This window comes from Ammospiza caudacuta, chromosome 8 (genome assembly GCF_027887145.1).
Source record: "Ammospiza caudacuta isolate bAmmCau1 chromosome 8, bAmmCau1.pri, whole genome shotgun sequence".
Lineage (NCBI taxonomy): Eukaryota > Metazoa > Chordata > Aves > Passeriformes > Passerellidae > Ammospiza > Ammospiza caudacuta.
In genome coordinates this window covers 31,789,550-31,803,134 of record NC_080600.1, presented here as the reverse complement: position 1 = coordinate 31,803,134, position 13,585 = coordinate 31,789,550, and the positions used below count along the sequence as shown (strand labels likewise).

At 41.9% G+C, this 13,585-nt stretch overlaps 1 protein-coding gene across 1 annotated transcript in view; it reads right to left on the bottom strand.

Annotated features, from left to right (window-relative positions):
• PTPN4 (protein tyrosine phosphatase non-receptor type 4) overlaps window positions 1–12,879 on the bottom strand; it is a 105,317-nt gene extending 92,438 nt beyond the window's left edge. Inside the window, exon 1 of the mRNA XM_058810028.1 lies at window positions 12,657–12,879. Coding sequence (XP_058666011.1) covers window positions 12,657–12,669 — 13 coding nt within the window. The 5' untranslated portion in view covers window positions 12,670–12,879. The remainder of the gene's footprint in view (window positions 1–12,656) is intronic.
• Between the last annotated feature and the right edge of the window lie 706 nt (window positions 12,880–13,585).

Genomic DNA, 13,585 nt, shown 5'->3' with positions numbered 1-13,585 from the left:
TAACATAAATTGTAAGTGCTTAGGAATCAATGTCAAGAATTAGAAGTTTTTAACTATCACATGACATGAATTTATTTCTTACTTGTTCAAATATTATGTTCCATATGCATTGATATTTTCTGCTTCCCTCTATTTTTATACATGAGATGTTTAAGATGCATAAAAAGACTCCACAAAATCTTTTTCCTCAAGAAATAAAAATAAAAAAGCCTCCTCCAAAAGATCAAGGCAAGTGGCTTCAGATGTTCAGCTTTCAATCCAGAATAATAAAAGAAAACTATTTTCTGAAAACATACATTTCCTTCCTAAGTTTGGAGAATTTCTTTACTCTGTCAAGCAGGCACAATTCACTACAAAATACCAGAATTGCATACAAGGTGGTTATACACCAATTCTGCTGAAGAGGATCTTAGAAGGTAAGTGAGAAGGCAAGAGAATATTTTTAGTAGGTCATAAGACACAAACATAAACCAACTATGTCATGCTGTTGTAGAGAGGGAATCCCTCATTTGAGGATACAGAGTCAGGTGCCCAACCCACGGGACAGATGAAGGTCCTCCCTCAGGATTCTCAGCATTGCAAAACCTCAAAGGGACCTGGTTTGAAGCTTCATAACCCAGATGCAGGTCAAATAAGAACAGTCCAGTTACTTCATACAATACCACAGAAATTGAATGTATCACAGCTTTCAAACACTTTGAAACAATTGTTATCCATATATAGTTGATGGAATGCTTACTAAGACACTCAATGTTACATCAATTAGATATTAGATTCAGTTCTTTTATTATGGTAAGGAGGAGTGCAACACACTCACAAACCCTGCTCTAGCAGAAGAAAGCACTTCTGGAAAAGGGATGACAAGTACAAAACACACTAAAGTGGTCAGGGAAGGATTTAGTTCAAATTTAGGACTGTATTTTTGTCCCTGAGATACATTTTTAACTACCTGTTCCACAAACAAGGTATATACTTGTATATACTTCAAAACAAAGTTCAATAAAAGGGATTACCTGACAGTGGGGAGCTATGAAGCACACTATGCTGTACCAAATAATAACTTCTTTCTTGCTCCACACCAGTACTATATTTTATTATATCCCTGCTTCAGGTTTTCTGGCACCTACTTGCATGAGCTAGATAGATTGCTGCTTTCCAAGTCGCCCTCGTCTCCTACCACTTCTGGCATTCTCTGGTTTTTCCACTTCTGTTTCTTCTTCTTGCATTCAAAACAAATTATAAACATTTGATGTAAAATGTATCAAAATGTTTTCTGATATATTTGAGGTTGGCTGTTTAAGAACAGCACTGCCAAAGAAGATTGATAATATCCACAAATATTTGACCTGTGTCAAAAAAAACATGAAGTACTTGGTTTCTCTTGCTTACTGCCATGAACTGATTTTCATAAAGAAAAAGAACACAGACAAACCTAAAAATACAGAGTGATGGTCACTTTTAGAGAGATTTAAAATTATTTTTTGCCCTTTAGCAGAACCAAGTTTCCCTACCTAAACTATTTTTAGATGCCCATGATTATTTCTTCCAGCTTATAAATTTGTTACATTCAAAGCAGCTAGAAGAACAGAGGAAGGGCAAGAATGTGTTTTAAGCAAAAAAAGTCATGTTTAATAAACTTTAAACATTAGGATTACAAATTGTGCCAGCAATGTTCCATTATCTTGTTTTGATAAATGCAGAACAGCCTTGGAAATTAAAAGAAGCTTCATGTTGCAGTGACAAAATTAAGATAGGTTTTGGTGTACCTATCAGTCAGCTGAAATGCAGACATTAACATACTAACTTTGTGGATCCTTGAATGACATAAGTGTCAAGATGAAAGCAGCTGACTGAAATGCAATCTGAATTAGAAATGGAAAGGAAAATGGGGAAGAACTTTGAGGAACCAACAGAAGATCTAATTTCATTTCACTTTATTATTTTTTTTAAGGTAACACCATGACAGGATTTAAATCCCAAATGCATATCATTCCAAATGAGACCACTGAACACCAGTGGCTCTGCAGCTATGATATTGTCTGTGGTACCAATCTTGCTCCTCACCATACTCCACCTTGACCCTCTTTCCCTCATCAGCAGCAAAACACTTCTCAGGGTGCAGTGTAAATTTCACCTGAAGAGTGTTTGCACTCCAAGTGTTAGGACAGGGAAGGACCAGAGACAGGCCATGCTTCCCTGTGCCTCCACCGAGCTGAAATGCTTCCCAAGTGCCAAAACATGCAGCTGCTCCTGCAGCAAGGGAGGTGAGGAGGGGACTGTGGGGCTGCATCTCAAGTGACTGGGCTGGTGGCAGTAAGCCTCAGCATTAGCTGGTTCTCAAGATGAAATTCCACAAAGAAGCTCTTAACACCTCCTTCTCCTCACACAGAACCAGACTGTCTGGCGAGCAGGAATGAGGAGATTGGGAGGGTGGGGAAAGGCAGCCAGCATCTAAAAGGTCCTGCTGGTACCTTGACTTGGCTCTCTGAATTATCAGCAGCAGTGAAAAGTAAAACTAGAACACGGAAAAATCCATTAATCTGAGTACCCTGCTGACAACCAGAACAAAACTCTTCCCTTGCAGATGCGCTCCCCACCCCAGGTGTAACACTGCACCATTACCTGAGGGGAACTGCCCCAGCTGCCCAAGAGAAACACCACTCAAAGGGCTCCTTTAGAAAAGTAAAGCATTACTGAACACAGAGCGCTGTATTTCACATCACATCATCTTTGGACTACTTCAAAAGACAAACATTAATTTTTTAAAGATTCTGGTGTGCTCAAACCACGTCTCTGAAGATAATCTCACTTCGTAGAACCCACCTAAAACCTTCAGGATCAAAGGAACTGTTCCAGAAGCCATGGCCTGAGGTGTAATATGAACACTAGAGGCTGTGTTCCAGCCTAACCCTGCATGATCACAGGTTGGTCACTTCTGTGATTGCTAGCATCAGAAAATTGAGAGTTTTGGAGGAGAGGAAATGCTTTACACTGCATGAGTTGAACAGATGAAAATTAATCAAACTCCGCTCTTTGAAGACAATTTTTACATTTTCATCACAATATAAGAACAGGAGATTGTGCCTAACATTTGGTTGATCTCTGAGGAAAAACCCACCAGTGAATATTTCACTAACAACCCTAGCACAGAGCTCAACATGCAAAATAACATGAATAGAGCTCGAGTGAAAAGATAAAAATTACACTGTTTTGGAATGCTGAATGTAAATACATCATTTTCAAATGAAACTGTCAAACATCTTGTTGTGGTGGTAAAAACCAAATCACTATGCAAAATGATAATACAAGAAAAGTCAATTGTATGTTTCTAATAATAAATGCTCTTGTGGCTTTTGAAGTCACAAAAAAACTCTTGGCTGAATTGAAGCATTGATTTCTGTAGTTATTTATGAGCAGTTCCTATTAGAATTCTATTGAATTCCTTGAATGGTGAATGGAAGTGCTTTTGAAAACACACACAAAAACTCTTAAACAAGGGACAAAATAAATGGAGAGTGTCACATTGCCAAAAAGTATCAAAAAGTCAACAGAACATTTCAACGTTTTTTGAAGTGCAAGCATGTATGACATGGCTTGACAGAAAATAAGTGTAATACAAAAACAATATTCAAAATACATTTCCCCAGCACTCCTGAAGAGGAAGCATAAACACTGGTATTTGCTTCTCAGACATTATTTCTAAATTACTTGCTATAATCTTGAAATATAATCTATAGTAAAACATAGTTTTATTTTACAGAATTTTAAAATGCAATCACTCCATCTTTTTATCCACCACCAATATGATGATATTTTACTTACTATGCACACAGATATATCCAAAGTGTGTATTATGTTAATTATGCTAAGAAAATAAGGATATTTATACAATGCCAAAAGAAAAGGTTTCACTGTGGGTTTTTCTGAGTACTAACAAGAGACATTTAAGTCTGGAAAGCAGACTTTTAGAATGTAGCTTTCTGTCTACAGCAGAAAAATAGTAACATTAATAAGTTTATCTTCAGAACTTCTGTATCAGCCTATTTTTATTTTAATAGAAACCACATTTGTTTTCTCATTGAAAGTAATGAGCACTTCTAAAATAATCTTACCACAGAGTGCTCTTCAACAACTTAAGTAGTATCTTATTTTGAAGCAATTTAAAATTATTATTATTAGAGCATTACTCAATACATATATTAATTTTTTTTCTATTTTTCCTAATTACTCATGGCACACTCATTCTGCTGAACTACAGCAACTTCTTTGAATCTGCAGTTACACATCTTTGTCCCTAACATGATGACATAATTTGCTATCACACAGCACTATCCAATGAGGGATGGATCTCTGGTCATGTAACACATCCCAGCTTATTGTACACAACTGCTGGAGCACACACAGTTATCATGGCACACCACAACACAAAATATATTCACATGAATATGAAAGACTTCAGTGGAAAAAGGCTTTTGCAGCTACAATCATTTCCCACAACAGTTAGAATGAATCTGTTTGTCTGGCAAACAAAGGAAAAAAATACTGCAAAAAGGTGGATTGGAAAATGCTTACATCCATGTAACTTAGAAATAGAAAACAGAGATTTGACAAAGTAGCTTCACTGGCAACATAAGTTCTATTCAAAGGTGGCTGAACATGAGCTGAAGTTGCAGATGTTAATCAGGTTTCTCTTTCAAGCTACTCTCTCACATACATTTCATTAGTATAATTTCTACAAAGCACTTTTATTTCTGTTTTCTCAGGACTGTGTATGTGTTTCCAATGCCAAAGAAGTTATTATCCACACGACCCTTATTCAGAGAAGGATGCTTTTTATGAAAATGCTGCAGAAAGCACCCAGCATTAATGAGCTCCCATACAGCTTTCCTGTAGAAGGAGGGAGAGCATATGGAACTGGGGAGGGGACAGCAGCACGATCATTAAAGGGAGGCAATGCTTCTGCTGCTAACTACAACTGAGCCTTTTAATTGCTCACTTCAGTTTTATTAAATAGCTTACAGCTATCTAGAGAATTTCTAATCTTGCATTTAATTAATCTCAAGAATGAAGTTCTCCTGCAGGAATTTCCTCTTGGAGGACTTTTTGTCAGATGTTCATTTTCAATCTATTTTCTAGCCCTCTGCTGAGGAATTCTGTTCCAAGTGTAACTGTATGTACACATCCTTAGTGGTTACTCACACCTCATTTTCTTACTGTACAGCTCTCCATCCTTCAGGTGGCATGTCTTTGAAAGCAGAGATAGTTTAATTAATATCTTTATAATGTCTGTTATTCAATCCTATACAATTTACTTAACTATTGAAAGGCTTGAACATAATCCAGAGTTTCTGCAAGCATGGGGACTGTGGAAAGTCAAAAAGAGATTTACCAGAAGAACCCAGGAACATCCACCACAGTGCATCCCTCCCCAGGCACACTCACATGGTCACTTCCCCAGACAGATGCAGGAACTGCAGAACAAAATACTCAAATCTATCCTATGAGAAAAGGGAACAGACAGTATCACCAATACCATAATTCTCTTAAGTAACAGTAAACCTATTAGGTGAAGGTGCCAAAAAATTGTAACCACATTACACCACCCAGAAAAGCAAAGCAAAAATAACCCTTTCCCAACAACAAATTCCAAAATTATTTCCTTAGTCCAAATTTGAATATCTAAGGCCACCTCCAGCCTGAGTAATTTACAAATCTGACTTATATGGTATATTTTAATATATCATACAATGAAAGGAGAAGCAAAATGTTAATTAGGGAAGGGTTAAGAAAGGTAAGAAGCTTTTGCCACCATTAATGTTCTGTCCCTCCTCACCCAGCTGCATGTATAGCAAACTTGAGAACAGGTGACAGAACCACAACTAGCAGCAACTGCATCAGCTCTCAGTGCTGGACAATCCAAATCAGTAGTCTCACTTAAGCCCACAGGAAACAAATAAGCCCAAAAAAAAGTTCACATCACTTGGAGGTAAGACCCCACAATGTAACCATCTGGTGTGTTTGTTCCATTGTAACACAGCTTCTGCATTTCAGTTTCTCCCTCCTGTGGTGGTGGGTGCCACAGTTAGTGCAGCACAAGCTTCACAACAGGTCATGAGATTTGTGGACAATAAAAAAAAAAATAAATTACCTCTCCTTCTTCATTATGTTTACCAAAACCCAACACACTTTAAAATTGTTGCAGGGCAGCTGTCCTTCTCTTTCCCCTCTTTTCTATCCCAACTTAGACAAAGATGATACACCCCTTCAGTTTTAGAGGCAGACACATTTCAGTCTTTCAAAACCTTCTTTTCATAAATACTACACCCTTGCAAATATTCAAGAGATCTGCTCCATGGAAAGCAGGTGCACTTGGATGAGCTAACAGGATGCACTCTCTCCTTACAGAACCAACACACAAGCCTAAAACAGAGTAAGTGGGGAATTACTGGTAGATGAGGATTCCCATCCATAGCCTCATTTGCACCCAAGCACTAAAAACAGACTGTGGCATCAATCCTAACTGCAGCCTGCCTCCCAAAAAAAGGCAAGAGCCTCTTCCAAGGGAAGTCAATAGCAGCTCACAGTTTGGAGCTTACAGGCCACAGATTTCAAACTCAAATGCCAAGTTCCATAAAATTTTATTTTTAAGTCAAACAAATTGATAAACACCCCTGCTCCCAAAGTAAAGCTTTTCTAAATAGGGGCACTGAATAAACTCAGAAAAACATTTTAAGAGCAGTACTGAGGCTCTATGCAGTTCAGAGACAATGCAAAACTGGCATATGCAGTGCACACACAATTCGTTGGGAAAAAACAACTTACAATGCAACACATCACTGGACATCAGCACTGGCCATCTTTAACCCTATTTACACATCAAAAGACAAAAATATCTCTCACTTTTTCAGATGACACTACAAGCTTGTTGCACGTATCAAGACAGACAAATGCAAAGTGACATATGTTAATTTTAACTCTCTCCAAAGCCAATTTTTCATGGGAAGACTGCAGTTTTTTTCCCCAAAAACATCTCTGAATTCAATGACAAGGCTAACAGAAACAAAACAAACCCAGTTTTATTATGTCTTCCTCATAAATGGTCATTTTTAAAAGCAAAAGCATTGAGTCAAAGCTGTAAAATCTGAGAAGCAATTTTTTTCAGTACCAAAAGAAATACATTACATTTTTGATATTTTTTTTTTGTTCAAATCAGTTATAAGAACTTTAATTACAATTAATATGTTTTGCAACTTCACGGCCTAGGAAAATATAAGGGAAAGCACCATCAAGAAATTCTCTCTTGGCCTGGATACAAAACTGTGCTAAGCTGGAATTTCAGAGAGCATCAGCAGCAATAACTGTTCTTCCACTGACTGGTGTATTTTCCAGGTGCTCTTACTGACTATGTGGTAATTTCTCTACCTGAAGGACAGGAATCAACAGCATTTCCAGTTCCAGTCAAGCCTGAACTAAGTATGGAGTTACTTCAGCCCTGTATCTCTGCTGGCACACACAAGAGAGCACAAGCTCTGGTGTGTCACATTGAATTTCTCCTTTGAGAAGCACAGGCCTGCAGTGTTATCAAATCCACTGCACATGCACCTTCCACTGTGGCCAGAGAACACAGAAATCTCGCTTGTTCACCTCCTCCCAGACAAAGCATGCCAGCCCATCTCTGGGACAAAGGAGCCACAGCAGGCTCTGTCACCAGCTGCTGCGTGGACAGGATCTGCTGCAGATTCAGTTTCAATTGCTGGTTTCAAACCTGACATAAAAAAGCAAACAACTTAACTAAGAATCGTTTTCTCATCTAAGAAAACACCACTTACGTAACTTTCATTGCACTCAGTAACTGACACAAGCTGCAGAGCACTACTGATATCATTTGTTTCTCATTTCTGTCTTTTGCAGCAGACACAAAACGCTCCTTGGAGGTTTGGTTGGGTGGGTGGGTTTTTGGGAGAGTGGGGGATTTGTAGGTCAGGGAGATGTTGGTGCACAAACACAAAAAAGTGGCCAAAGGACTCAGGAAAAGCTAAAATACGCTCAGCTGTCTTAAAAGTGAATATCCTTCTGGAGACAAAATGAGGATCATTTGCTTAATCCAAGCACAGTTAACAGCACAAAACCAAACCAATTTAAATTGTTACTTCTAGCAAACACCAGAAAAGAGCTTATATTTCATTTTTTTTTTCAATTGGCTTATTAAAACTATCAAACAAAATAGCAAAATCATATAGAACTCAATACCTTCAGACTTTAACTGATGTTTCCCAAGAAAAAGCACCAGTAGAACAAGGTTCTGACTAGCAGATATTGAGCAATTTTTAAATTAAAGTCCCAAATCCAGGCTAATAAGAGAACTGAATACATCCTCCTTAAAGCTTATCTACACCATTCTAATTATAAAAAAGTAAAAATTCCAAGTATGAAAATGGTAATCTCTAGCAGCACTACATTTGATTGTCATTTGAAGATCTGGGCTTTTGGTCATGCAAAATAATTCAGTTACTATTCTCTAATCTAGTTACCCTGAAAAAGATAAGAAATACCCAGAAAGGCAATGTAAGAATGCACGTGCCATGGGAAGTGGGTTGTCTGTTTCTCCCTCATCAATCTTAGGGTCAGACTGAAAAGTGTCAAGTGGCAATGAAGAGCTCACTTCACACTCCAGTCAGGAAAAATATTTCCCAGAGCATTCTTCATTACAGGTCATAAATACTCATAATCAAAAGACTGTTTATTTTAAAATGGATATTAGCCATTTCCCCTTCCTCATGTAACTGTAGAGATGGCAGTGTCCCATAAACCACACAACTGGAATTGCATTTATCATCCAATAGTCACAGGAAACTTGTCCAAGAGTAATTGCAGCGTCAGACAAAGCAGGGTGCCAAGAGAGGCCCAATTGCATCACCCTACCAGACTTTGTTTGAAGGTGCATCAGCTGAGAAAGGAGAAGCTGCCTCAATTCTCACATTTCAAAGAGAAATTCATCAAGTTATGTTTGTGTGACCTACTGAGAATCTCTGTGACCACCAGCTGTAACATTCTGTGCATGTACTGGGACACTGCACACAACCAGCACACACTTCAGTGTGCTGTTAACCTGATTCCTTTAACCCACACATCTGGACCCTGATTCTGGTATGTCAGCTCATCAATAAAACTTCTCTGAACACTTTAACTGCTATAAACTTGAAGTAATTTATTTTCTAAGTGGCAAACAGCAATAGTTTTCTAATTCTGGAATTCTCCAAAATAAAGATGGAGATTTTGAATATGTACCTGCATATATAGCACTGTAAGAATTATATATATATATATATATATATATATATATATATATATATAGACTTAGAAGGAACTCCAAAATTTTAGAAATTAAAGGTTTTCCAAAGCCTACAGAAAATTGTTTTTGTGCTACTTCAGGGGATTACAAGTCCTGAAGGAAAACCAGCCTCTGTTCCCAAACAAGCATATATGAACAGCTGGTGCAGCCAGTAAAGACCTGCTGTTGTATTACCAGCACTCTGCTGAGCTCCTTGGGTTTTGTCTCCTGCTCAGGCCATTCTCCCCTCCCTCTGCTCTTCCACCTTCACAGTTCCTACTTTCCCCCATGAACAATTCCATATTATATACATACACAAACCATTTTTACAGTTATTTAGGTTGGAGGACATTAATACCCATGAGAATTCTGTCTGGGCATTTAATGAAAAGTGACAGCATCAGAGTGAAAGTGTTGTATTTAAAAAAAAAAAAAAAAAAAAAAAGCACAGTCAACCATCTGCTGAAAGATTCTCTTGTTTGGCCATTTTTTAATTGGTGAGAATGGAAGTGAGGTGACACAGAAACAGGATGTGAAGGCATGGGATTCATATGATCTTGCACCAAATTTAAACCCAAACTGGGGGAGGGGAGGAGCAAGGCACAATCATGAGCAATCAGAGGATCAAACTAGTAAGAAGACCCAAGAAGACAAACCATAGGAATGCACTATTTATCAGTTTAGGGAAAATAGTCTAACATTGATTCCAACACCAAAAAAAGCCATGCACATGTCTACTGCTTGTTTTAGTTAAAGATTTGACCAGTTGAAAAGTTAGAACAGACTATTATTCCACTGTAATTTTAAGAAGACATTTACCCAACCCACTGACTACATCCAAAGCCTAAACTGCCCCAAGCAAGCTGCTCTTGTTCCCACACACAGGTGAGCTGAGGGCTGACCCGTCCTGGCTGCCTTTGGTGTGCATCCCACCTTCTACATGTGCACACAAACCAAGGCACACAACTCCCATGTACACTCAGCAAAATCCTTACAAAGTAGCAACCATAAATAATGGCCCAGTGAAATGGAGCCCCCAGATGGTGCTCAGGACCTTTCAGCAGTGCTGTTACAGTATGAAAGCAATCTTTTAGAAGTGCCTTTATCCCCACAATCATGTCACACACTGCTGTATGAGGCTGCCAGCCCTGGAGCTCTGCATGCCCACAAGCCCCTGTGACACCACACTCACACACAGCAATGCCCAGGACAAACACAGGCCTGATGCCTCCTGAACCAATGCTGGAGCTCAAGTTCCTGCAGCAACTTCTGTGCAGGTGCAAACATCTGCCCACAGAGGGGCCACTGCAGGACCTGAGCCAAAATGATGTACCCTGAGTATTAACTTACCATATATTTCAAATATGCTAATGACAGTGACATGTAAATAGTACTACATGAACCCTGCTCATTAACAGAGAGCCATTAGCATTACTTCTAAGATTATAGGATTTTGGGTTTTGTTCATGTTTTAAAAGTATAGCTGCTAATAATGAATTAATTCTAGTCACAGAAAAACGGTATTGGCTGAACTTTCCTGCTACTATGGTGTAAGTGTACCCAACCCTGAAAGTATTTTTAGCAAGGGTGTTCAATCAATACTGCTATGTACATCCTAAATTAGACATTAACAGGACATGAGAACTGTAAAGCATGGCAACAAACAATACATTCCACGGACAATTTTGCTGAACAAGAAGTAACCATCGAAGTAAACTCTAAACAGGTAAATCTGATTCCAAACAAATTTAACTGCAAACGTAAGGAAAACATACTGAAAGGTAAAATTACTTAATACATTTCAGCTTGTGAAGAATATGCATTTGTATTTCAATGTTTAATCTGACTCTGAAAAACTAAAATTAAAAACACGCACATCATCTAAAAATACAAAGAAACAGTAATGACAACAAAATTATAGCAAAAAAAATCGGACCGACAGTACATTTCTGAGTTTACAAAGTATAAACTTGCCTGGGAAACATACTGACACACATGTACATATTTGTAAGCTTATCACCCAGAATCATTTTTTATCAACATGGTGCAAGCCAGAGTCGTGCCAATATGTAAAAACAACTTTTTAGGTCAGTGAAGCAAGAAATCCATTGTCAAGAAAATGGCACCCATAAGATTACAATAGTGAATATATTATGTTCAAGCAACGAACTGGAAAACTTTCCTACAATATACAAATCTAACAAAAAATGGTTTTACCAATTCTAATGTAACTCCTTCCTGTATTCCTGCAATGCACATTTCCAATGTGAGGAGCACACCATGCCTGCATGCGTGTGAACACGTCGGTGGCTCCCAACATTACAGAGCACTTATTTGCCAAAACAAGCAGGCAAACGTGCACTCACAAAACCCCCTCACCACCGAACTCTGAGTTTAGCTCAGGGCAAGAGAAATGCCCCGTGGGTGAGCAAATGTATGTGCACACCGCAGCCTAAAAATTATCCTTCAGCTGAGATCCATTAGCACTTCTGTAATACACCAAGTCACACAAATATTTTCTACCTCACAGTTTCAAAAATTGTAACAGCTTGGCCACACTAAAATCCTGGATGGCTGTAAATAACAGCATAAAGTTCGTTCACGTGTATTTTACGTCCGAACGATGCATATACCCTTCGAACAGACCAGAGGTGGGAACATCTCACGTACACCGGCTGCTATCTAGTTTTAGCCACTAGCTCTTGGAGATTTTTGAAAGGAAAAAGACGTTTTGCTTCTTCCAGCCGGTGCTGCAACAGCATGCACGAGTTAACCCATCACCAGGTAGACGAAAAGCCTCTGTCGCATATAGACACAGCGATTATACAAGCCTTCTGCTCGAGGGAGACACTAAAAATGTACCAGAGGAATGCAGCGACAGCACTCAAACCTATTTTCCCTGCCCATAACCAGGGCAACGCGCACATGTGCCTAGAAAGCACAGGATCGCAAAGTTTTTTATTAAACACGCTAAAATAAAAATCCGTTTCGGGCGTTCGGCGGAGCTCTGTGCATTTTAGAGACCCCGACCTGCCCCCGCAGCTCGTTCCCCTCGAGGCTATTTCCCCCCCACCCCCACACACCCCCTTGGCCGAGGGGAGCCGGCTCTGCTGCTTTTTCGGAGGGGGAAGCGGAGGGAGAGCGCACACACACGGCCACCCCCCCTCTCCGAAGGGCTCAGGGCAGTCGCTCTCCGCCCGCGGCGAGCTGAGCGCGAAGTTGCGGGAGGGGGAGCGGGGGGGTCACAGCACACACACGGCCGCGGCTCGCAGCACCCCTCGAGCCCCCAGCCCGGAGCCCCGAGCGCGCCGGCGGCCGCCTTTACCTTCATGTACCATCCACGTCCTGGTTCCAGATGGAGCGGGGAGCGCCGAGGCGAGAGGCGCGGGGGCTGCGCGCTCGCGCCGCCCCGCGCGACCCCCAACCCGCCTCCGCGGGCGCGCGCACGGGCACGCGCGCCGCAGACGCTCGGGCACGCGCAGCGCCCGCAACCCCCGCGGGATCGGGATCGAGACCGGGAGCGGAGGCGCCGCTCGCCGCCCCCCCTCCTCAGTCTTCCCGCAGCGCCCGCCCGAGCCGCAGCCTCGGGAGCAGCGACAGCAGCCGCCCCGCGCCCCGCCGCAGCGGCGAGCGCCGCATCGTACTGCAGCGACTGGGCCGAGGGAGCGGGGGGGAGGAGAGGGAAAAAAAGCTGAGGGAGAAGAGGACGGAGGAGCCCCGGGGGGAAGGCGGAGGACACCCCCACCCTCCGGCCTCTCCTTCCCCCCTCTCCTCACAGCGACCGGCCGGAGGGGCCGCACGGGCCGGGGCTGTCCCTCACGGAGCGCGGCACTGCCTCGCTCGGACCGGCGGCTGTCCCGCACGCAGCCCCGGCCGGGAGGCACAGGGGACCGGGGGGGAGGTGGAGCGCCGGGGCGCTGCGGAGGCGCCTTCCCTGCCGGCGAGCGAGCGAGCGCCCGTGGGGGAGGAGGGGGGAGGACCTGCAGCCTCCTCCCCTCATCGCCGCCCTCCTGCCCGCCTCACGCGGGCAGCATAGCAACCAACATGGCGGCTGCGCAGTCACCCGGCGGAGGGCGGGAGGCGGCCCCCGAGAGCTCGCGAGAGCCGATGGGGGGCGGGCGCTGTGCTCCCTTTTCTATTGGTCCGCCATGTGTCCGTAAAAGGGAGGGGGCAGGACCGAGAGTGCAGCTGGCGTTCTGATTGGTTGGGTTTGCCATGGCTGAAGCCGGCGGTGAGCACTGATTGGTCAGGTGA